We start from the raw sequence: 26,131 nt of genomic DNA, 5'->3' as shown, positions 1-26,131 counted from the left end.
AGCAATGAATGTCTGCCACAGGCTATGAGAAGCAAGGACCATCAATGGCCTGAAAGAGCTGTTGCGCCGGCTCCTCCGCCATCTTCCCTAGAGCTCCATGTGACCTGAGGGAAGTCAGAAATGGAGGCTAACACAGTTGGCCTGAGGGGATTCTTGTCACTCTACATTTTATAGGATGTATTCGTTTTTGTGTTTTTCACGGTAAATCGCCTGGATGCCTTGGCAGAAAGGCAGTCCGTAACCCCCGTAAATAAATATGTACCGTATTTTTCCATCTATAAGACACCCCCATGTATAAGACCCCCCTATTTTTGGGGATACTCTGATTTAAGAAAAGGGGGGAAAGATCTATCCATGTATAAGACGCCCCCAAATTTTGGACATTACTTTTTAGGGGGGAAAACCTAGTCTTATACACGGAAAAATACGGTATGTCAATGGGCTGGAAAAGGCTCTGTCTAGGCCCGGAAAACATGGTGGACTCTTCCTCATGCTTTCTCTCACTGAGGTAGGCAGGCAAACAGAGAGCCCCTTGCCTTGGCTGGAAAAGGAAATAATAATAATAATAATAATAATAATAATAATAATAATAATAATAATTAGAAACTCAAGAGAATTTGCTTTAATGAGGGCCTGCGTCATGTGATGCGAACAATTTCCCACCCCTCATGGTCGTTTTTTTCTTTTTCTTCTTCTTTTGGTATGTTTTTTGTCCCACAACACAGGTTTCCACTTGAGGAGAACTGGGGTCGGGATGGGAGACCGGGGTGCGAGGGGAGAGAGAGAGAGAGAGAGAGAGAGAGAGAGAGAAAGAGAGAGAGAGAGAGATGTACGAATGCTAGATAGCTGGAAGGGTTGGCGAATCTACAGCGCTTATATAACATAGTACAGCGGACAGTTCCGTCTCCGGGGGTCTCGAGGAAGGGAAGACCGGCCGAGAAGCCCCCTTTTCCGCCGCCACCCTCACGGCCGCCTCGGACTTCGCCCGGACCCCTCCCTCCCCGTCCCTCATCACTTTCGCCGGCCGATCTGCGCCATCAGTTGAGCGTTGGCCTCCGCCTTGGCCCTCATGTTCTTGGCTTTGGCAATGCTAAAGAGGATGTTCATGATGTTGGTGGGGACGTCGAGCGAGAGGGTGACCTTCGAGCGCCGGTCGCCCTTCGCCGGTACACCTTGGTACACCTTGCCTTTCCCTTGCGCCTGGGCAAGGTATCGGTAGCGGGTGACGGCCGGGAACGTCCTTTTGTCCTTGTCCTCCTCGGCTTCCTCTTGGTTGTCCTCCAAGGAGAGGTCTTCTTCGGCCAACCGGGGATACTTGAAGCTCCGCTTGCCAAGGATGGAGTTCTCGCCCGGGAGACCTTTCCGAGCCTCGGACAGAGCCGTGTCGACGCAGCCAAAGATGGACTCAGCCTTGTACAACTTGAGCGAGAGGCTCGTCCGTGCGGCGAAGAGGATCAGGAAGAGGATGAGAAGCCTGGGGCGAGTCATTGTCCTGGAGGCCCTGCGCCACAAGGAAGGGAGAAGAGGCACATCAGTTTGGGGACAATAATAATAATAATTTTTTATTTATACCCCGCCCATCTGGCTGGGCTTCCCCAGCCACTCTGGGCGGCTTCCAACCAAATATTAAAATACAGTAATACAGTGGTAACTCGGGTTAAGTACTTAATTCGTTCCGGAGGTCCGTACTTAACCTGAAACTGTTCTTAACCTGAAGCACCACTTTAGCTAATGGGGCCTCCTGCTGCTGCCGCACCGCCGGAGCATGATTTCTGTTCTCAACCTGAAGCAAAGTTCTTAACCTGAAGCACTATTTCTGGGTTAGCGGAGTCTGTAACCTGAAGCGTATGTAACCTGAGGTACCACTGTACATCAAACAGCTTCCCTAAACAGGGCTGCATTCAGATGTCTTCTAAAAGTCAGATAGTTGTTGTTCTCTTTGATGTCTGATAGGAGGGCATTCCACAGGGCTGGTGCCACCACCGAGAAGGCCCTCTGCCTGGTTCCCTGTAACTTGGCTTCTTTCAGGGAGGGAACCGCCAGAAGGCCCTTGGCGCTGGACCTCAGCGACCAGGCAGAACAATGGGGTGGAGACGCTCCCTCAGGTATACTGGATCGAGGCTGTTTAGGGCTTTAAAGGTCAGCACCAACACTTTGAATTGTGTTCGGAAACGTACTAGGAGCCAATGTAGGTCTTGCAATGGATGGACCCAGTGCAAATCTGTTGAGGGATGACGTCGAGAGAGCATGAATGGATGAATACAGACAAGGGGATTTCGACTGGATCCATGATCAGGAGGGATGGGTGGATCGGGCTGTTTTGGTTTCTCTCTGCTTTTCATCCTTCCCTTCATAAGATCAGCCTGCCCCCTTTCCACACAGAAAGCCCCCGTGAAAATGTGTATCCTATTGCACATTTCTCCTAATATGCAATTTATTTCTATGCAAATTTGTTCAGTACAGTACATGCATTTTTAAAAAAGCAGTTTGTTCTAACATAAGCATTTTTGTACCCTCCAGCACCCTGAAGCCAGAATGCAGGACGCCATCTTTGCGGACACCATCTTCCCGTTCTTATCGCGAGGCCACGGCGGCTATTTTGGTAGCTGTGACCTTGTGTGAATTTGCACTGTGGTTCCTTCCAAAAGCGTTTCCCCCGGGCATGACGCCCAAAAGTGTGCATCTTGGGGCATCGCGTGAGATCGCAGCCCGGGAAAAGTGCTTTATTCAGGGGGGAAATTGTGCCACGAAATCATGCAAGAGCAACCAAAATGGCCGCCATTCTCTCACGATTAAAAAGGATGTCCAGTTTTTTTGGGACACTTGTGGGATATGCATTTTTGGATGCTCCCACCTTAGAATATTCAAGACAATTAAGAATACGAACAGACCCACTGAAATTTATTCCCCTGAGTTATTTTGTTTGTTTGTTTATTACATTTATATGCCACCTTCAAGGACCAGGGAGAAGAGTCGATGGAAGAAGATTGGAAAAAATTTAAAGTATATCTACAGAAATATTGCAAAATTAATGAATGTTAGAAGAATACTGGAATGAATTTATATGGTTTCAGCAGAAATGTTGTTAAGAATTATGGAAAAATTGATTGTTAAAGGGCCAAAGTGGAAAATTTAAAGTTAGATTGTGTTAAGATAAATTATAGAACAAAAAATTGAGAAAGAGGGAAAGGATTTGCTGAACCAGCTAATTTGAACTAGAATACAAAAAAGGGAGGTGTGAGGAAGTCGAGGAAACAAGCAAATGAAAGATAAAGATATGAAAATTTGGATGTGTTTTTAAATGTTTTTGCTTTTTCTTGTTGTTTTGTTGTACTGTTTTTCTCTTTTTACTTTTGATGTATTGTCTGTTAAATTTTTATTATTTCTTCATTTTTTCTTTCTTTCTGTAACTATTAAACATTTAATAAACATTATTATAAAAAAAACAAAAAACAAGGTGGGATTCATGGTTCTTGCCCTCCTCATTTAATCCCCACAACAGCTCTGTGAGGTACATTAGATTGAGATGCCATGACTGGCCCATGGTCATCATGTGAGTTTTATGCTGAGTAGAGATTTGAACCCTGGTCTCCCACTTCCTAGTCCGACACTCTAACCACTGCCCCTCACTGTCTCTCTCCTCACCATTAATTTAAATGGGTATACTCTGTGTAGATCTCGCATTGGAGATGGCTGGATGTACTTTCTCCTAGCAGACTCCCATTCTTCGGCTGGGGAGCTGCAGAGCAAAATTAGAAGAAGAATGAATTTCAAAAAATATATATATACATATTGGCTTGTATGTATGTTCGATACATTCAGGATGTGCAAAATTGGTGGGTTCACATGAAAACGCCAACCAAACGGATCTCTTCCCCAATACTTAACTATCCGTCCTTTTTACCGTACCACCGAAATAGTCCTCTCAATACAAGATAACACTTTAAAAAACAAGTTTCTTTTTTTAAAAAAACCCCCACAATTGCTCACATTTTGCATTTAAACACGGCAACAATTTCCCCCCCATTTAAGTGGATGCATTATTCATCTTTCACATTAGCGGGAAGTAGTTGTAGCTTTGGATAACAGGAAACCCGAGAAGGAAGGAATGTTCTTAAGTGTTCCTGGTTTTTGGAAAGGAACAACTCAGGATCACAATATCTTAAAGACCACCTCTCACCTTATGAACTGACATGGACCCTGTGGTCATCATGCGAGGCTCTTCTTCGTGTCGCCTCCTTCATGTGAAACCTGGAGTTTGGCAACATGAGAACGGGGCCTTTTTAGTGGCGGCCCCCTGTTTGTGGAACGCTGTCCCCAGTGGGGCTCACCTGTCACTTTCATTATATATCTCATATTATCATTATATCATCATTATTTTATGCATTTTGTGTTTTGTATTGTAAGCTGCCCTGTGATTTTTGGATGAAGCATGGTCTATTTCAGGGGTCAGCAAACTTTTTCAGCCATGGGCCGGTCCACTGTTCCAGACCTTGCGGGGGGGCCGGACTATATTTTTTGGGGAAAAGTGAACGAATTCCTATGCCCCACAAACAACCCAGAGATGCATTTTAAATAAAAGGACACATTCTACTCATGTAAAAACACGCTGATTCCCGGAGCATCCGCGGGCCAGATTTAGAAGGCGATTGGGCCGGATTTGGCCCCCGGGCCTTAGTTTGCCTACCCATCGTCTTTTTAAATAAGGAAGGAAGTTGTGGTTATTAGGCTCCACCTAGTGGCCATAATCGAGAACAGCAATGTATATCAGTGAGCCATTCAGAAAACAGCAAATTTGCTTTTGCCTGGAATAAGGGAGCTAAGTAGAATCTGCTTCATGAGTCCTGTAGTGTGTGTTCTCCTATAATGGCAATGGCACCCACCCAAGAGGTGCTGGAACTGAGTTCTGGTGAATTCCGGCTGGGAAAACTCCCAAAACCCTGCTCCTCACTCATCACCCTCCTGCGATCTGAAATGGCACGATTCCTGGAGACGTTTTGATACTTAGGAACACGGAAAGTTGCTTTTTACTGAGTCAGATCCCTGGTCCACTGAGCTCAATATTAGCTACACGTTGAAGCTTCAGGCATAAGAACATGTTGCAGGAATTTATGTATAGGTTGGGGGGGGGGTTGCCCCTCCAGCAGATATCATGCACATGCAGCCCACTACCAAAACCAGCACAATCGCTTTTGTGATTTGTCCCCACAAAACACTTCATCACAGTTCCTATCTATTCAAAGGGCCTTTGCTGCACGATACCAAATGTAAGAATTCACTGATCAATGGATCTATGTACTGGCTCAATGGGGAAACTTCAGAAATTCATATAGACATGTGAGCTCAGCTACTCATCAGCCCCTCTGCCTGAGGGATAATTCCTGGCATCCTGATACCTGAGTGCCAGACAGGTAGCCAGTCCAGAAATAACAAACCCAGATGAAGACAAAAGGGTGTGATTAACTTGGCTGGGAAACAGGGAAATGTAAATATCTCTTTTGTTACACTTGATGGGTGTTTGGTGGAGGGCAAGGGGAACCATGGGGCAGGGTCCAGGATGCTCAGATTCCTGCCACCAGACCTCCCCTTTCATGATGTAACCATGATGTATTAGTGATGTAGTTGGGGGGGGTGTAACATGGGGATTAGCAGCTAATAAAAGTTTGGGTTCTCTTTTGTTCGGGGCTTCCATCTTGTTCTACCTGGTGGCAAGTGAGAGTCCTGTCACGACAGTCTTCAATAAAGACCAAGCCTACTGGCTGCTGTTTTGCTCTGGTATTCCTGGCTAGTGTCCTTGTTTTTTGTCCAAGGGAGCCCTCAGATTTCTCCGTTAACAAACGTAAGGGCTTTTCTGGATTTGACCAACGGCCCATTTAGTCCAGCACTCTGTTCTCACATGCCATCATGACTGGTCACCATTTATAGCCTTAAATGTGTTGGGTGTATTGAGGATCCCAGCCCAATGTTTCTGTGTAGCAAAATATCGGTGCAGGAAGTTTGCAAGAATTGCTGCAGAGAGACTCCTTCCTTGCCCCTCTTATAAGCAACATAAAAGCTGCTGTCACAATCTGCTTACTTATCTGTGCTATAAAAGACAGACATCTTATAGCTAGCTGCCTTATATAAAAGTCAGACTATGGGTCCAAATATTTATTGTCTAGGGACGCTGGTGGTGCTGTGAGTTATCCCACAGAGCCTAGGACTTGCCGATCAGAAGGTTGACGGTTTGAATCCCCGCGACGGGGTGAGCTCCCATTGCTCGGTCCCTGCTCCTGCCAAACTAGCAGTTCAAAAGCACGCCAGTGCAAGTAGATAAATAGGTACCGCTCAGGCGGGAAGGTAAATGGCGTTTCCGTGCGCTGCTCTGGTTCGCCAGAAGCGGCTTAGTCATGCTGGCCACACGACCCGGAAGCTGTACGCTGTCTCCCTCGGCCAATAAAGCGAGATGAGCGCTGCAACCCCAGAGTCAGCCACAACTGGACCTAATGGTCAGGGGTCCCTTTACCTTTACCTTTATTTATTGTCTAACACTGATCGGCAATGCACACTTCGTTGCTTTGAAATGTGTTCGCTTTCAACCGTTAGCCTCTATAAATTCTTTATCCACCTTACAGTAGAGATTTATTCATTGCTATGTATTTTATAATGTATGATCATGTTGCTAGGGATGGCGTGTGCTAAAAAACAAACCCCAAAACATCTGAAAATACTACTGCCATACAGTGGCGGCTGCTTACGTGATTGTTGCCATGCGATTGCATTTGAAAGTTTATGATATTTTTTGTGAATTGCCATATTTTAATCGATAGTTTGATTCGTGCAGGCTTTAAATGTTCATACAAATAAAGTCGTGTTGTTTGCTGGATTGCTTTGCAAACGATTTAGTATTTGATTAAGAACATAGGAATCTGTGCCACTGAGTTCCAGCCCCTTCCCAAAGGAAAACCACCAAATATAAGTTATTCATAGAATCATAGAGTTGGAAGAGACCACAAGGGCCATCGAGTCCAACCCCCTGCCAAGCAGGAAACACCATCAGAGCACTCCTGACATATGGTTGTCAAGCCTCTGCTTAAAGACCTCCAAAGAAGGAGACTCCACCACACTCCCTGGCAGCAAATTCCACTGTCAAACAGCTCTTACTGTCAGGAAGTTCTTCCTAATGTTTAGGTGGAATCTTCTTTCTTGTAGTTTGGATCCATTGCTCCGTGTCCGCTTCTCTGGAGCAGCAGAAAACAACCTTTCTCCCTCCTTTATGTGACATCCTTTTATATATTTGAACATGGCTATCATATCACCCCTTAACCTCCTCTTCTCCAGGCTAAACATATTGACCCAACAAGGTTTCTAATAGGACATCAGCTCTGTCGCTCACAAGCCAGCTTCCTTAACCCTCCCGCTTCTTCCTCAACAGAACATCTTGAGCACCCTCAAAGCTTTTAAATTCTCATCAGCTCTCTGCTCATCCTAAAATCTCCTCTCCTCACTATCCTCTCCCTTCTTTTTGGAATTCCTCATTTGAATGAAAGCATAGGAAACCCCGCCCCCTGCTTGTTTCATGGAATCTTAAGGACAATAAATCTCAGCTTTGTAGTCAGTCAGGCTGAAGAAAGAGAGACAGAAGCTTCTGAAAGAGTGGAAGGCTATACAGTGGTACCTCGGGTTAAGTACTTAATTCGTTCCAGAGGTCTGTTCTTAACCTGAAACTGTTCTTAACCTGAAGCACCACTTTAGCTAATGGGGCCTCCCGCTGCCGCCGCACCGCCGGAGCACGATTTCTGTACTCATCCTGAAGCAAAGTTCTTAACCCAAGGTGCTATTAGTCTGTAACATAAAGTGTATTTAACCTGAAGCGTATGTAACCTGAGGTACCACTGTACTGCAGAAGAGAAAGCATAGTTTGAGCACACTTATTTTCTTTTGCCCTGCTGGGTAATTAAAAGTGAGGATCCTCCTCCTTTCGACTGCCCCACGATAGGTAGGTTTACTTTGACTCCATTGGAGAGAGATTAAAGAAATTCTACAGGGACATCTGCTAGATTGGAGCAAAGGTCTACCTAATAATAATAATAATAATAATAATAATAATAATAATAATAATAATAATTTTTATTTATACCCCACCCTTCCCGGTTCAGAAAACCGGGCTCAGGGTGGCCAACAACAAATTTAAAACACTTAACCGATGCAACAAAAAACAGCTTAAAATACAGTATAAAACGTGAGTAGCAATAAATTCAAAAATCAATTTAGGGGGGAAATCCATCCAATAAACATTGGGCTAGCTGGCTAGTCATAGGAAGATGTTTTATTCCGAGCCAGACCAATTATGCAGCTAGTTCAGTACTGACTGCATTGACTGCCGGTGGCTCTACAAGGTTTCAGACCAGGGATATTCCCAGCCCCACCTGGAGATGTTGGGAGTTGAACTTAGGACCTCCTGCATGCAGGGCAGACACTCTGCCTCTGAGCTACAGCCCTTCCAGTTGGAAAAAGATTTGGCAAAGTGCATCTTTACAGTAGACACGCACTCCACCGGGAATCCTCCAAGCTATCGCCATCTCCAGCCCCTGCCCAGCAACTACTGTATTTTTTGCTCTATAAGACTCACTTTTTCCCTCCTAAAAAGTAAGGGGAAATGTGTGTGCGTCTTATGGCGTGAATGCAGGCTGTGCAGCTATCCCAGAAGCCAGAACAGCAAGAGGGATTGCTGCTTTCACTGCGTAGCGATCCCTCTTGCTGTTCTGGCTTCTGAGATTCAGAATATTTTTTTTCTTGTTTTCTTCCTCCAAAAACTAGGTGCGTCTTGTGGTCTGGTGTGTCTTATAGAGCGAAAAATACGGTAGTCCTTGCAAGAACACGTTCACGGGAAATCATTTTAGCCTCCGTGCCTAATGCCAACTGATAGATCCATAGTCCATTAGAAGCCTTTCAGATCTGGTGGCTCTGGCCAAAGTGGCTGTGAAGCCCACAAGCCGGCGATGCTTTTGCAGCAGAGATTGAGGAGTCTGTGACTCCAGGGAGGCTTCTAGGCTACTGTCCCATTCACCCCTATTGGCTGTGCTGGTTGGTGCTGATGAGAGTTGGAGCACAGCAAGATCTGGAAGACGAGAACCATCCCTGCACTGCAGTGAAAGAAAGGTCCTTTCTCTGATTCGAACACAGGTCCGTTCCGTTGGGTGGTCCTCTAGTGTTGCAGGCAAGGAAGGAAAACTCATTCCTCTCTATGTCCCTCTCTCTGCTTTTTCCGAACTGCTACATCTTTTAAAAACTACAAAACCTCTAGCACAACCTTCAGCACACTGGTGCTCTCCAGCTATCTTGGACTACAACTCGCATGAGTCCCGGACATTTGCACGTGGGCTAATGGGAATTGTAGTCTAAAGCATCGGAAGAGTGTCAGACTGGGGGAGGCTTCTCCTCCTTAGTCCCGGCCACCCCCCATTTAAATGAATAAAGAAACTCAGATTCTGGGAATACTTATGGCCAAAGAAGGTTGTGCAGGGTTCGGTCTGGAGGCAAACTTTCGGTGCTCCTTTGCATGGTCTGAGAATTCAAGGTGGTATCAAAACTGCATTGCCTCTGTTGACTCTCTCCAGCAGTTTAGCCATGAAACGTTGTGCTAGTTCTTTTACAAAAAAAAAACCCAACAACCAGCAAGCCAACCCTGCAAGACTGGTTTGACTGGGGATGACAGCTGGACCAAATGGAAAAGCACAAGTGCACTCTGAGAAACGATCTCCGATTGTCACATACAACCTTCAGCTGCCTTTTAGAAGAAATGCAAAGGAAACCTGGAAAATCTGAGAAGAGACTGAAGTGGGATGACACCATGGACAGCGATTGGTGGGCTGCGAAGGGACTTGTTCGTTTCCTATGCTAAAAGCATTGCAGGTGTGTTGAAGGCTAGAGAACCCACAGTCTCCCTAGACAGCTTCTTATTCCATTCATTACTGGATCCCTTTGAGCAGACTTTGACAGGAACCAGAGAACCATAGAATTGTAGAGGTGGAAGGGACACCAACGGTCATCCAGTCCACCCCCAGCAAGGCAGGAATCTCAGCCTGTGGTCCCCTTCCAGTTTGAAACCACACCGGACCCTGCTTAGCTTTGCAAATGCGCTCGCAGTTTTAACAACCTGCTGTGGGCTCCTGCAGCACCCATTCATTTCAATGGGGGCAAGGGCATTCCCCATCGAACTGTCTTAACTTCTCCTGCATCTAATTTTTAACCCTAAATCCACCAGATTCACCATTTCCTCCTGTTGCCACTTATAGATAGCAACCATTCCCCCTCCAACTGCCCCTTTAAAATATTATCAACCCTCCAAACCTTTCTTCTTTCTGGAGTTAAGCAACTTTCTCCCATCCTTTCTTATCACTTGCTTCTTGGAGCCATGATGATCTTTTAAACTATTTTTTTTGTTCTTGCCAGTGTCCGCTTCGGAAGAGAGTATAACGATTATTTATCGCACGAATCAAAGTCCACCTTCTAGGTGACCGATGTCGAAACTACACCTCAGCCCCAGAGATGCTGCTTCTCTTAAATTAGTCTCCAGTATTAAAACCAACGCTTTCTTTATTTCCCCCCCTCTTTTATTTTTTCCCTGCCTGGAAACTCTGCTACCTGCAAAGCACACTGGAGTATTAAATCTTTTTCCTTTCCGTTTTTTAAAAATATTTATTTTGCAAGCCAAGTCTGCCCGTGCTTTTCCCCCCTAAAAGAAGCAGGCTAACGAAATCCACTTACCTGCGATTCTGCTGTGTAGCTAGGAGAGTGCGAGCGCTCTCAGTCAGTGCTGCAAGGAAGCTCTCTCAGGACCAGAGAGACACATTAAACCTGAACTTCAATCCTTTTCCCTGGCTATGATTGTTGTTAAAGAGCTGGCAATATGGGGGTGTTTACCCCCCTCTTTTATTCTCTCTATGGAAACACCTCTCCTCTCCTCTCCTCTCCTCCCCACCTCACTGCTTCTCTTCAGTATATATGGGGGAAAAAGAAAGAGAGAGAGGAAGTGATCACGGGGTTTAAAGCGTAAATCCAAAGAGGTAGGGATCTTATTGGGACATGATTTCATCTGAATGAAATCAGAAGAGCTGGCGACGTCACGGAACAGAGGCGCCCTCCCTGTTCCTGTTTTTTTTTGGGGGGGGGGAAGGTTCTTGCAACACCTTACATCAATGGCCTTCAGACACAAGCCACCTTTAACCTACAGAGCCTAGGACTTGTCGATCAGAAGGTTGGCAGTTCGAATCCCCGCGACGGGTTGAGCTCCCGTTGCTCGGTCCCTGCTCCTGCCAACCTAGCAGTTCGAAAGCACAAAGGTGCAAGTAGATAAATAGGTACCACTCCGGCGGGAAGGTAAATGGCGTTTCCGTGCGCTGCTCTGGTTCGCCAGAAGCGGCTTAGTCCTGCTGGCCACATGACCTGGACGCCGGCTCCCTTGGCCAGTAAAGCGAGATGAGTGCCGCAACCCCAGAGTCGGCCACGACTGGACCTAATGGTCAGGGGTCCCTTTGCCTTTACCTAAAAATAGGGCCCTGCCTCAGTTATCTCCTTTCCTTCCTTCCTTTGTCCATCTGAGAAATAATATCGCAACAGCTCAAACAGGTGCAACAGGAATGATCAAGGTGTCAAATCGCCTTCCTTCTGGAGGAAGGCAAAAGTTTTTGGGAGGGATAGTTGTTTAGATCATGGTGGGGGAAGCTGTCACAAAGTCACAAACGGCATGGAGAGGTGATTTGGTTCTCCTTTCTCGTAATAAAGAAATCCATTGAGATGGATCGGCTGTGGGTTCGGGAGGACCAACCTGAGAAGAAAAGACTGTAAGGAGCGCAGAGATCAGGAAGAAATTAATTCTGTTTGCCTCTGGATGAGAAACTGTTCTGGGCACCACAGTTCAAGAAGGACACTGACAAACTGGAACGTGTCCAGAGGAGGGCAACCAAAATGGTCAAAGGCCTGGAAACGATGCCTTCTGAAGAACGGCTAAGGGAGCTGGGCATGTTTAGCCTGGAGAAGAGGAGGTTAAGGGGTGATATGATAGCCATGTTCAAATATATAAAAGGATGTCACCTAGAGGAGGGAGAAAGGTTGTTTTCTGCTGCTCCAGAGAAGCGGACACGGAGCAATGGATCCAAACTACAAGAAAGAAGATTCCACCTCAACATGAGGAAGAACTTCCTGACAGTAAGAGCTGTTCGACAGTGGAATTTGCTGCCAAGGAGTGTGGTGGAGTCTCCTTCTTTGGAGGTCTTTAAGCAGAGGCTTGACAACCATATGTCAGGAGTGCTCTGATGGTGTTTCCTGCTTGGCAGGGGGTTGGACTCGATGGCCCTTGGGGTCTCTTCCAACTCTATGATTCTATCTGTCCCATTGACAATTATGCAACGTGTGTTTGTGTGTGTAAGAGAGAGAAGGGTGAATGTGTCAGTTTCCCTTCCTGTCAATTTCTCATTTTTCCAATCTTCAGTTCCATAGCTGTCAACATTTCCTTTTTTTTAAGGGAAATTCCCTTATTCCGGATAGGATTCCTCGCAAGAAAAGGGAAAAGTTGACAGCTATGCACTTCTCCACATTTCCACGTCAGTTTGTGATGTTTAAAAAGTCTAATGAAAATTCACCTGCATTGTAGTGAACATTTCTCCTCATATCCGCCTCTTTCCATGCAATCTTTTTTCTAATGTGCGCAATTTTTTTGCAAAGCAAAATGTCCCCTTCTTCTTCTTCATTGGCGATCACTTGTAGCCAAGTAAGATTGTCTTCCATAAACATGGTTTTAACAATGAGTCCGTAAGTGACTGTGGAGGCCAATTCTGGATCCACAAGACCCGGAAGCTGTACGCTGGCTCCTTTGGCCAATAAAGCGAGATGAGCGACACAACCCCAGAGTTGGCCGCAACTGGACCTAATGGTCAGGGGTCCTTTTAGGTAAAGGTAAAGGGACCTCTGACCATTAGGTTCAGTCGTGACCTCGCTTTATTGGCTGAGGTAGCTGGCGTACAGCTTCCGGGTCATGTGGCCAGCATGACTGGCAAACCAGAGCAACGCACGGAAAAGCCGTTTACCTTTCCGCCGGAGTGGTACCTATTTATCTACTTGCACTTTGACGTGCTTTTGAACTGCTAGTTTGGCAGGAGCAGGGACCGAGCAACGGGAGCTCACCCCGTCACGGGGATTCGAACCGCCGACCTTCTGATCAGCAAGTCCTAGGCTCTGTGGTTTAACCCACAGCGCCACCTGTGTCCCAGGGGTCCCTTTACATTTAATATTAGTTGTCACTGATATATACATTTTTAACGCCCACTATGCATATGCATTTTTTTCTAGGTAGGTTGCTTGGCTGGAGAACCACATTTTGGTGTGTGTAGTTTAAATGCAAACTGTATCCAGTTACTCCCTTCTCCCTAGTCTGTACTCAATGCTTTTCCATGCTGGAGAGCCATATTATTGCTGTGACGTAAGAGCTACCCCACGATGAGGCTCCCATCCTGAGGAACGCTGTGCAAAGATGCTATCTACATGCCAGACATGAAGGCTTCAGTCCAGAGATGATTTTGTCCGTGACAACAGAACGAGAGGATACAGTCCATTAAGGGAAAGAAAAGATTCAGAAATCCATCGTATCTATTTTATCACTCCCAATCAGCCTCAAGTGCAAATGAGAAAAGCTCTAGCCAGTATTTGTGAAGTGTTAGTTTCTGCTTTCCTTTGGACCACATATGCCAGGGATCGACAAACTATGGCCTGCAGGCTTGTAAGGGACGCGGGTGGCGCTGTGGGTTAAACCACAGACCCTAGGGCTTGCCGATCAGAAGGTTGGCGGTTCGAATCCCCGCAATGGGGTGAGCTCCTGTTGCTCGGTTCCAGCTCCTGCCAACGTAGCAGTTTGAAAGCACACCAGTGCAAGTAGATAAATAGGTACCGCTCCAGCGGGAAGGTAAACGCCGTTTCCGTGCTCTGGTTCGCCAGAAGCGGCTTAGTCATGCTGGCCACATGACCCGGAAGCTGTACGCTGGCTCCCTCGGCCAATAAAGCGAGATGAGCGCTGCAACCCCAGAGTCGGCCACGACTGGACTTGGCGGTCAGGGGTCCCTTTACCTTTTACTTTCTGCTTTCCTTTGGACCACAAATGCCAGGGGTCAGCAAACTATGGCCTGCGGGCTTTTCTTTGTCTTGCTCCGAAGGGCAGGACCCAACAAATGGGTTCAAGTTACAAGAAAGGAGATTTCAACTAAACATCAGGGAAAAAAATTCTGTCAGTAAGGGCTGATAAACAGCAGAACAGACTCCCTTGGGAAGTGGTAGACTCTCCTTCCTTGGAGGTTTTTAAGCAGAGGCTGGATGGCCATTTGTCATGGATGCTTTAGTTGAGATTCCAGCATTGCAGGGGGTTGGACTAGATGACCCTTGTGGTACCATCCAGCTCCATGATTCCTCCCAGAGCTCCTTTTATGTCCCATCCTTCCTCCAGATCAGAGCCCAGGGCAGCTTACAACATGTGATATAAAAGGTATATTTATACGCTTCCGAGCACAATTCAAAGTGTTGGTGCTGACCTTTAAAGCCCTAAACGGCCTCGGTCCAGTATATTTGAAGGAGCGTCTCCACCCCCATCATTCTGCCCGGACACTGAGGTCCAGCTCCGAGGGCCTTCTGGCGGTTCCCTCCCTGCGAGAAGTGAGGTTACAGGGAACCAGGCACAGGGCCTTCTCAGTAGTAGCACCCGCCCTGTGGAACGCCCTCCCACCAGATGTCAAAGAGAAAAACAACTACCAGACTTTTAAAAGACATCTGAAGGCAGCCCTGTTTTTAGGGAAGTTTTTAATGTTTGATGTTTTATCGTGTTTTTAACATTCTGTTGGGAGCCGCCCAAAGTGGCTGGGAAAGCCCAGCCAGATGGGCAGGGTATAAATTACACACACACACACACACACACAGTGGTACCTTGGGTTACATACGCTTCAGGTTACATACGCTTCAGGCTACAGACTCCGCTAACCCAGAAATATTACCTCAGGTTAAGAACTTTGCTTCAGGATGAAAACAGAAATCAGGCTCCGGCGGCGCGGCGGCAGTGGGAGGCCCCATTAGCTAAAGTGGTGCTTCAGGTTAAGAACAGTTTCAGTTTAAGAAGGAACCCCCGGAACGAATTAAGTACTTAACCTGAGGTACCACTATATATATATATATATATATATATATATATATATATATATATATATGAATGACAGAATAAAAGCACACATCCATTTAAACAAAAGAAACCCAGCAACTCTACACCTAGACTCCAACCAAGGTCAACATTTTCAGGATTCAATGGCCTGAATAAGTGAATACAGTGGTACCTCAGGTTAAGAACTTAATTCTTTCTGGAGGTCCGTTCTTAACCTGAACTGTTCTTAACCTGAGGTACCACTTTAGCTAATGTGGCCTCCCGCTGCCACCACGCGATTTCCGTTCTCATCCTGAAGCAAAGTTCTTAACCCGTGGTACTATTTCTGGGTTAGCGGAGTCTGTAACCTGAAGCGTATGTAACTTGAGGTTCCACTGTATGTTTTCACCTGTTGCTTTAATACAGCAACGTGGAGTGTTGTCATATCTCATATAGGAGAGACTTCCATAAATGGGGTGCCGCCACCGAGAGAGCCCCGTCCTTACGTCACTGCCTTGCTTCCCACGCTGACTGTTGAAAGCATGAGCAGGGACCCTCCGGCAGAGACACACGCCACTATACTGCCTGCCTTTCGAAAACGCACAGAAACAACCCTTTTACGAAACGCTGCTTGTTTTAACAGCGTCTGCCTCCAAACCCTGCACTCATGCCGTTACTCAAATGTTGCTCATCACCGAGCCGGTTCTGAAAGATCTGCTTGTTGTTTTAAAAGCATTTTTAAAAATAATTTTTTGAGGTGGATGGAATTGCAAAAAAAAAGGGAGGGGGTTCCTTTGGGAACGCTCATCGGCAATGTTATCTTTTCTCTCTATGCATCATAAGCAAAGCAACTCTATACACGGAGGAAGGTTGCAGTTGTTTTAATCATTTTCTCAGGAGCAGCTTCTACCCTTGTGTGGACAGGCAGAGTCCCCCAAACCCTGGGCGGCCCCCCCTATGTGGAATAACCATGCAAGACAACGTGCTATGGGATTAAAATTGGCCACAACTTTATTATGTTTCAGATGTGGGTAGACCTTGACTCAGGCATTGGGCATTTATCCCTCCCAGTCCCCCGTCAGGGATCTGGGGAACATCAGGGTTATCCAGTGGGGGGGGCATGGACTGGCTCTGGAGAACATATGTTCAAGCAGAGAGAGCCCGCCCCCATTACGCCGCCGTAGCAGGGGAGAGCAATGACAACCTCTAGGCATATGGTCAAAGCCCCCCTCAAAGCAACCTCATTAGTGGGGAACCCTGGTATCGCCGCCACAAAGAGGAGGGGGGCGTGGGTCACCGCTGCACGCCCCCTCCTCATTTAGGGAAGATTGACTAAAGGATTCCGCCCAAGGCCTGATACGCCAAAGTTGTGACGTTTTGCTACAGGAAAGGCAAACCTGCCAATGCAAGGGAATTCCTTTCCAGCCCTTCAACAGCGACCTTGATGTAGCAGCACCTGTGTACCTGTGGAGAAAAGGTTAACCTGCAAAAGAAGTCTGAACTGAGGGTGGGTAGGGTGGGAGACGCGGGTGGCGCTGTGGGTTAAACCACCGAGCCTAGGACTTGCAGATCAGAAGGTCGGCAGTTCGATTCCCCCCGACGGGGTGAGCTCCCGTTGCTCGGTCCCTGCTCCTGCCAACCTAGCAGTTTGAAAGCACGTCAGTGCAAGTAGATAAATAGGTACCGCTCCGGCGGGAAGGTAAATGGCATTTCCGTGCGCTGCTCTGGTTCACCAGAAGCGGCTTAGTCATGCTGGCCACATGACCCGGAAGCTGTACGCCGGCTCCCTCGGCCAATAAAGCGAGATGAGCGCCGCAACCCCAGAGTCGGTCATGACTGGGCCTAATGGTCAGGGGTCCCTTTACCTTTACCTTAGGGTGAGAGAAGCTCTGGAGCCAACTGATGATTCCCAGGTAAGATCCTCCCTCTGTTGTGTGGGCAGGTATTTCCTCCCCCTACCTGGCCTGGTCACCTTGGCAACGCCTCCCCAGGTGGGATTGGGCATCTGGCTGAGGTAGGTGGAGACCTCCAGGTATCCCACCTGGGGGGAGGCGAAACCAAGCCTGTGGTTTGGGTCCAGGAGGCTGTGCGTGACCACGCAAAGGGCGCCCCCTCTTTAATGTGAAGAGCGGTCATTACCTGTCTAGCTAATATTTGTCTGGCACGTGGACCATGTGGCCTGGTCCATTAGGGTGAAGGAGCGCTGCCCCTCTACTCTCTGCTTGGCTCAGCCATCCCTGACCTTGTTGCTGGCATCTGTCTGTTTCGAGAGACAATGGAGTGCCCCTCCAGGGGTGAAGTCAAACTGCTGCGTTATCAACATCCAAGTGGCTTCCCTGGGGCGCAAGCCTGGGCAGTGTGTCTGGAGGTCTTGGACGTCTCCATCACAGAGCTATAGCACTTCCCTCTGGGAAGTGAAAGGGACGCGGGTGGCGCTGTGGGTTAAACCACAGAGCCTAGGACTTGCCGATCAGAAGGTCGGCGGTTCGAATCCCCGTGACGGGGTGAGCTCCCGTTGCTCGGTCCCTGCTCCTGCCAACCTAGCAGTTCAAAAGCACGTCAAAGTGCAAGTAGATAAATAGGTACCGCTCCGGCGGGAAGGTAAATGGCATTTCCGTGCGCTGCTCTGGTTCGCCAGAAGTGGCTTAGTCCTGCTGGCCACATGACCCGGAAGCTGTACGCCGGCTCCCTCGGCCAATAAAGCGAGATGAGCGCCGCAACCCCAGAGTCGGTCACGACTGGACCTAACGGTCAGGGGTCCCTTTACCATTACCTTTACCTTTACCTTACTGGGAAGTGAACAGGGTGATAATGAGACTTGCAGCTACTTTAAAAATAAAATAAAAATAAAAATGGGCAGCGTAAGCACACGAGAAAAAATGAAGCATGAAGAACATCACTTACAGTTTCCCACTTTCAATAAAAAACCAGAGGCATTTCTCTTAGGTTTAATTGGAGAGGAAATGTTTACAAAGAGATGTAAACATGTTTATGTATGCCACAACGGCTGCAAGGACACTTGTGGCTCAGAAATGGAAGCAGCAGGAACTCCCAACACTGGAAGATGGGCAGGTTAAGATGGTGGAGTACGCAGAGATGGCCACGTTGATGGGGAAGATCCGGAATCAGCGCGACGAACTGTTTCAAAAGGACTGGAGCAAATTTATATCTTACATGAAAGAAAATTGTAAACAACTGAAAACGTTTGTAGGTTTGAGCTGCAACGTAAATGTAAGGAACTGATTTACCGATAATAAGGTGAAATATTATATGATAAAAGGTAAATAAGTGATTATAGAAAAGCGAAGAATATGGAAAGGTATGTGGAAGTCAGAAAGAGAGAGAGGGAAGGAGGTCGATGCTCTTATAGGGTAATGTATTAAGTTATAGAATTATGTAACAAAATGTGATTATGATAAAAGTGGAAAATTTAATAAAAATTATTTTTTAAAAAATAAAATAAAGTTTCCCGCTAGAATAGGCCCTCTGCATAGACTGTGGGCTGGAGAATGACTTTCAATAGTTGCTTCTGACACATATATAACGAGAGAAAGTTCCACAGATCCACTTCCGAGCTAGGGAGGAGGTGGGGTTGCGGGCTTCACGTCCCTCCCCACACTCGCAGGGGCTGGCTCCAGCCCCACACGATAGCAGGGAATCCTCAGCTGCGTCATACCCCGTGCCAGCCAATCGGTGGGCGTGGGGGGCGTGGCCTCGCCTATTGGTCGCCGTCAAGGGGCCTGGTAGGAATTTTTCCAACTGGCAGATTGGCTCCAGCCATTTGGTTCTCGCCTACCTCGTAGCAAACCGTCACAACTCCTCAGTATTGGCGGTTAGGCATTGGTGAGGGTACGGTCTATTGTTATGCAGATGAAGGGGGGAGAGGGAGTGCTATCACCTTCTCCCAAATAAAGAGTAGTCCGGTAAAGGATTCTGGGGGGCGTGGCCTTGTCCTAAGCCTATGGAGGCGTGGGCCCATGGCACGCCCCCACGCGGTGACCCCGGGGGGAGGTCCTAGTTGACGTGCCTCAGCAGGACTCCTCCCACTGGTGGTTAACCCTCACCGGCCAGGCTGGTTAGTTGTAGGACCAATGCCTAAGCCAATACCGCTCAATTCCTGTAATCAATGAAGTTGTGGCCTAATTTGACCCATTAACTCGAATTCTTGTGTCCCGTGTCTTTATTTTTATGGGGGGGAGGCGGGAACTCGCCAAGCAACCTCCGAGTTGCATTTGGAAGGGCCTGTATTCCTGATAAAGTCACTCAGAAAAAGATAGTGCATCTCTTTCTGGTTTAGCACACGCACACAAACAAACACACACACGTCAGTTGTACAGTGTAATTTTTTATTATTATAAAAAAAATGCCAATATGATTTCCAGCCAGGCTTTTCCAAGCAGCGAATGTGTCAGGACAGGAGATGGAAACGACCTTTCATAACGCTCCATTTTCAGACGACGGCACCTGCGATATTAGGGGGCCATTACCAGAAAATTACTTATGAGGCGCAAGCGCCCATCTCTATAGCAGGGGGCAGCTGGAGTCATTTTGCCCACACATTCTGTTATTCTTCCTGTGAGCATCAGAGGCTGGTGTGCAATCAGATGATGCTTACCTTCAGGCCCAACATATTCATACACTGTGAGGAGTTGGGGTTGGACTAGATGACCCTAGGTGCCCCTTCCAACTCCACAATTCTATGATTGGCTTTCTGAAGGTGTTCCCTTCCCTTCTAATGCTTCCCGCATAACATACAGACCAGCCTGTGCATTAAGATCTATGTAGGGGTTGAGGGGGTTGGGAGCCCCCCCCCGAAATTTGTTACGTGGGGACCCAAAGCAGGGCCTCCTTGGTAGTGGCTCCATGACATTGGAACTCCCTCCCTTTTGAGATATGGCTGGTATTGGCTCCAGTGTGTTTTTAAGGCCACCTGAAGACACACATTTTCACTGATGTATGGATTTGCGACATATTCAATGACAAACCTAGACAGCATCTTAAAAAGCAGAGACATCACCTTGCCAACAAAGGCCCGTATAGTTAAAGCTATGGTTTTCCTAGTAGTGATGTATGGAAGTGAGAGCTGGACAATAAAGAAGGCTGATCGCCGAAGAATGGATGCTTTTGAATTCTGGTGCTGGAGGAGACTCTTGAGAGTCCCATGGACTGCAAGAAGATCAAACGTCTCCATTCTGAAGGAAATCAGCCCTGAGTGCTCACTGGAAGGACAGATCCTGAAACTGAGGCTCCAATACTTTGGCCACCTCATGAGAAGAGAAGACTCCCTGGAAAAGACCCTGATGTTGGGAAAGATGGAGGGCACAAGGAGAAGGGGACGACGGAGGACGAGATGGTGGGACAGTGTTCTTGAAGCTACCAGCATGAGTTTGACCAAACTGCGGGAGGCAGTGGAAGACAGGAGTGCCTGGCGTGCTCTGGTCCATGGGTCACGAAGAGTCGGGCACGACCGAACGACTAAACAACAAGAAGTGCCTGAGCTGTTTCTTTCATCTTGGGCTAGTTTTCTGGCTGTTAGGATGAACTTCTTGTTGCTGTAGTTACTATTATTATTAACATTAATATGAACATTATTAAGGTCAAGTACCAGGCCCATTGTCAGACCGATTCTGCATTACAAAAGATGTCTGCAAACATGACATGGAGGCTAGCAACATCGATTCCCTTGCAGACGACCGCAGTGCCTAGAGACAGACAATCAGGTTGTGCATCCACAGCAGTGACCGGAGGAGGAATGACCGCTGGGAGGAGCACAGGGTGAAGAAATGCCCTGGTGCATCTGCAGCACGACAGCCGGACGCCCAGCTGCAACAAAACATGTCTCTCCTGTACCGGTTTCTACTGCCACAACAGGTGCTGTAACTCCCCAATGGTTTGGATTCACCCCCAAAGGCGTCTCCACCCTCATCGTTCAGCCCGGACACTGAGATCCAGCGCCAAGGGCCTTCTGGCGGTTCCCTCATTGCGAGAAGTAAGGTTACAGGGAACCAGACAGAGGGCCTTCTCGGTGGTGGCTCCTGCCCTGTGGAACGCCCTCCCGTCAGATGTGAAGGAAAGAAGTAGCTATCCGATCTTTAAAAGGCATCTGAAGGCAGCCCTGATCAGGGAAGTTTTTAATATTTAACGCTGTATTGTTTTTAATACTTGATTGGGAGCTGCCCAGAGTGGCTGGGGAAACTCAGCCAGATGGGCGGGGTATAAATAATAAATTCTTCTTCTTCTTCTTCTTCTTCTTCTTCTTCTTCTTCTTCTTCTTCTTCTTCTTCTTCTTCTTTCCTCCATTCTCTCTTGAGATAACAACAACAACAACAACAACAACAACAACAACAACACAATTTTATTTATACCCCCCCTCCCCAGCCAAAGCCAGGTTCAGAGCAGCTAACAACAGTAAAAATAGCACAGTTTACATAAAATCACAGTCAATTAATTGAAATACATTCTAAAATCAATTCATTCTAAAACCAATTCAGAATCAAATGAATGGCAACCATTGGGCTAGAGTTCTATGAGGTTTACAGAAGGAGGGAGTCAGGCTGTGCCCTGGCCAAAGGCCTGGTGGAACAGATCTGTCTTGCAGGACCTGCGGAAAGATGTCAAGTCCCGCAGGGCCCTAGTTTCTTGTGACAGAGCGTTCCACCAGAGCAGACTCGAGATAGATGGACGCCAACCAAAACATTGGTCTTGTCCAATAACAGAGCTTGCAAGTTTTCTAAATACAGTGGTACCTCGGGTTACAAGCTCTTCAGGTTACAGACGCTTCAGGTTGCAGACTCCGCTAACTCAGAAATAGTACCTCGGGTTAAGAACTGTGCTTCAGGATGAGAACAGAAATTGCATGGCGGCGGCAGCGGGAGGCCCCATTAGCTAAAGTGGTACCTCAGGTTAAGAACAGTTTCAGGTTAAGAACAGACCTCAGGAACGAATTAAGTTCTTAACCCGAGGTACCACTGTACCTATTCTGAAAGGGGGTGGGGGGACGGAGATGTTCACGATTGCAAGACTGCGCACGAACACACTGCATTTCGTGATGTCTCTGAGTGCACTGAGGTCCACCCTTTCATTGCAACAGGAGTCTAATTACGTTGTACAGAGCAGGTTCAAAAACTTGCTTCATAATATTTCTCCTACCCTCCTTGTTCCTAATGACCTTGGAACGGGCAGCTAATCAGGTGGGAATGAGGGTGGAAGAGGGTTAAGACTGCCTGTGCCCATGCAACACACACACTCAACATTTCAGAATTAAAACTCAGGACACCCTTGCTTCTTAGCACCAAGGACAGTTGCCAGCCTGAGTTCAGGTCAAGCTCAGGGGCAGCGTGGCTGCTTTGCATGAAGGACATCGGAGATTCAGTCGAGGGCATCCTCAGTTAAGCGGTTATGGGAAGGACCTTTATGTGCTTGAGATCTTGGAGTCAGAATAGTGTATCACACTGGGCTTTTTTCTATTCTACAGTGGTGCCTCGCAAGACGAAATTAATTCGTTCTGCGAGTCTCTTCGTCTAGCGGTTTTTTCGTCTTGCGAAGCAACCCTATTAGCGGCTTAGCGGATTAGCGCTATTAGCGGTTTAGCGGCTATTAGTGGCTATTAAAGGCTTAAGGGATTAGCGGATTAGCTGCTAAAAGGCTATTAGCGGTTTAGCGGCTTAGAAAAAGGGGGTGGGGAGCGGAAAAAAAACCCCAGGAATCGCAAGACATTTTCGTCTTGCGAAGCAAGCCCATAGGGAAATTCGTCCTGCGAAGCGCATTGAAAAACGGAAAACCCTTTCGTCTAGCGGGTTTTCCATCTTGCGAGGCATTCGTCTTGCGGGGCACCACTGTATTCTATTCTATTCTATTCTATTCATTCAGCAAGGCTTCTGAATGACAGCTGCTATAAATGGCAGGAAGGGAGAGCTCCTTTTGTGCTTGGATCCTGCTGGCATCTTGTTGGCCACTGTGGGAACAGGATGCTGGCCATAATAATAATAATAATAATAATAATAATAATAATAATAATAATAATTTATTATATATACCCCACCCATCTGGCTAGGTTTCCCCAGCCACTCTGGGCGGCTTCCAACAAAGTATTAAAATACAGTGGTCTATTAAACATTAAAAGCTTCCCTAAAGAGGGCTGCCTTCAGATGTTTTCTAAAAGTCTGGTAGTTGTTTATCTCTTTGACATCTGGTGGGAGGGCGTTCCACAGGGCGGGTGCCATCACCGAGAAGGCCCTCTGCCTGGTTCCCTGTAGCTTTGCTTCTCGCAATGAGGGAACTGCCAGAAGGCCCTTGGCACTGGATCTCAGTGTCCGGTTAGAATGATGGGGGTGGAGACGCTCCTTTAGATATATAAGGGTGCTGGGAAGATAAACTACAGCTTCCAGGGTACTTTTGGGGGAAGTGCAGAGCTTTAACTGTACGGTTTAGATCTGTCCTCCACGAGAACAGTTTCAAATGTTGAATGTTCTTTAAATGCATGGTGTGTGGATATGCTCGGAGTCTGCTTCGGAAAGTGAGAATTAAATAGCTTTGCTTTAAAATGAGACGCGAACTGTACAAAGTACCTGAAGACGCAACAAAGCGAACTGGACTCCTTGGCAGGTTTTGAATAAACATTCACAAACTTTTTATTGATAATAATCAGCTAAATAGTTTGAGGATCTATACAACTTTGTAACATGCAGAAAACAGCATTCTTAGAGAAACCAAAGACTGGAACTGAGGGAAGTTGGGGGGTGGGTGGGTTTTGTGTGGGAGGGGGGGAGGAAGGAAAAATGGGGGGGGGGGCAAGGATGATATGTTTTTGGATAATATGTCTTGTTATAATTGTGAATTTAAAAAACCCTGAATTTCCGGTGCATCTGTCAGGGCAGCGCTGAAATGGCCACTTCCATTTCAGGAGTGCATGTGTAGTTCAAAATGTGAAAGGGGGAGGAAGGAGGAAAGGAGAGAGAGAAAAAGAAAGAAAGAAAGAAAGAAAGAAAGAAAGAAAGAAAGAAAGAAAGAAAGAAAGAAAGACTGGACTTGTCCAAGCATCTCATGGCAGCGGATATTTCTTCGTCACCCTGACAAGAGAAAACGAATCGCTTGTCTCCGAGTCTCGGACAGCCTGACATGGTAATTTGATAACGAGAGAGTCGGCATTGTGGCAGGCAAGGCTGAGAGGGCAGCATGATGGAGCGAGAGCCATACAGGTGGGCGACAGTTTCTTCGCTGTGATGAGAGCATCAGGGAAGTTAGAGCGGCTCGTGTCTCTGTCTGCAGTGGCACACCAACCTCATCATTGATGGATCAAAGCAGACTTGGGAGTGAGTGGACATCTTTCCCATGCTGGGGGAGGCCCTGAAAATGTCCTTTCCTTCCTCACGTTGCTTTTAATTTAGGTGTGCCTGTAGAGGGTGGTGGTTTGCAGAGGACCTGAAGGTCCATGAATAATATAATTTAGAGGTCCCGGGCCCTAAGGAAGTCAGATTATCCTCCACCAGAGCCAGGGCCTTCTCAGTGATGGCTCCGACCTGGTGAAATGCTCTGTCCCATGAGACCAGGGCCCTGCTGGATTTAACTTCCTTCCACAGGGCCTGTAAGACAGAGCTATTCCGCCTGGCCTTTAATTTGAATTCAGCCTGATCTTTTATTCCCCTTCCTTCCCTCCCCCTCCCCTTTTTATGAAGATTACCCGCTCTGGGATCCCACAGCTAATTCTCCCCTGGTCTCCTCACTGGCCCAAACAGGACTAATTTAGCCACCTAGCCCTGGTGATTATCTAATGTTTATTGGATGGATTTCCCTCCTAAATTGATTTTTGAATTCTGAATTTATTGTTATTCACGTTTTATACTGTATTTTATGCTTTCTGTTGTTGTTGTATCAATTAAGTGTTTTAAACTTGTTGTTAGCCACCCTGAGCCCAGTTTTCTGAACCGGGAAGGGCGGGGTATAAATAAAAAAGTATGTATGTATGTATGTATGTATGTATGTATGTATTTATATTATTCTTAGTGGATTGTTCTAGGACACACCTACACAATACATTTAAATCGCTATGATGCCATGCCCCCTCAACAGTCCCAATGTGAGCAGGACACCCCGGAATTACAGAAGCCACCCCGGCTTCTGACAGGATCTGGGAATAGCGTGTGTGTGTTTCGTTTTGTGGTTCTGCCAAAGAATAAAATAAAATAGAACCAGGATTAAAGGGTTTTTCCTCAGGCAGGTGGAGGGCATGTGAGCTGTGCCCGTTGGTGTAGTGGGGGGGGCACTCACTGCTCTTCCAATAGGAAATGCCGGGGGGGGGGGACAAAAATGGGGGGGGGGTTGAGGAGGGTCAGTTGTGGGGGAGTGAGGAATGCCCCTATTTTCATCTGAGGAATGTTGGAGGGTATGTCACTCACTGCAATGCAAGGGGTTGGACTAGATGGCCCTTCAGATATTATTTAATAATAATAATAATAATAATAATAATAATAATAATAATAATAATTTATTATTTATACCCCGCTCATCACTTTGGGAGGCTTCCAACCAAGTATTAAAATACAGTGGTCTGTTAAACATTAAAAGCTTTCCTAAACAGGGCTGCCTTCAGATGTCTTCTAAAAGTCTGGTAGTTCTCTTTGACATCTGACGGGAGGGCGTTCCACAGGGCGCGTGCCACCACCGAGAAGGCCCTCTGCCTGGTTCCCTGCAACTTGGCTTCTCGCAGTGAGGGAACCGCCAGAAAGCCCTCGGTGCTGGACCTCAGTGTCCAGGCAGAACGATGGGGGTGGAGACGCTCCTTCAGGTATACTGGACCGAGGCCGTTTAAATCTGTATACCAGCCTATGTCAACAAGTTCCCTTGCAACTCTACAATTCCATGATTGTATGAACTGCTGTGCCTTGTAGCGGGTCAGATTGCACAGCCACTTTCCTGAGACACAGCAGTAAAGGGGGATAGATATCAACACCCCGAGAAGTCTCCCCCTCCATAGCAATG

At 47.1% G+C, this 26,131-nt stretch overlaps 1 protein-coding gene and 1 long non-coding RNA gene across 2 annotated transcripts in view; both read right to left on the bottom strand.

The window, feature by feature from the left end:
• LOC310659308 overlaps positions 1 to 24,980 on the bottom strand; it is a 182,760-nt gene extending 157,780 nt beyond the window's left edge. Inside the window, exon 1 of the long non-coding RNA XR_014502742.1 lies at positions 24,731 to 24,980. This is a non-coding gene — a long non-coding RNA (uncharacterized lncRNA). The remainder of the gene's footprint in view (positions 1 to 24,730) is intronic.
• Positions 1,011 to 10,953, bottom strand: UCN3 (urocortin 3). The gene is made up of 2 exons (XM_083402507.1): positions 10,750 to 10,953; positions 1,011 to 1,501 (listed from the first exon to the last, which is right to left on the bottom strand). The coding sequence occupies exon 2, from the start codon at positions 1,486 to 1,488 to the stop codon at positions 1,012 to 1,014; it is 477 nt and encodes a 158-aa protein (XP_083258633.1). The 5' UTR covers positions 1,489 to 1,501; positions 10,750 to 10,953; the 3' UTR covers position 1,011.
• Positions 24,981 to 26,131: the final 1,151 nt, after the last annotated feature.

The sequence above is a fragment of the Podarcis tiliguerta genome, assembly GCF_965153285.1.
Source record: "Podarcis tiliguerta genome assembly, chromosome: 10".
In the NCBI taxonomy this organism is placed as follows: Eukaryota; Metazoa; Chordata; class Lepidosauria; order Squamata; family Lacertidae; genus Podarcis; species Podarcis tiliguerta.
Note: the sequence above shows the minus strand (reverse complement) of the source record. Positions and strands in the feature narration are given on the sequence as shown.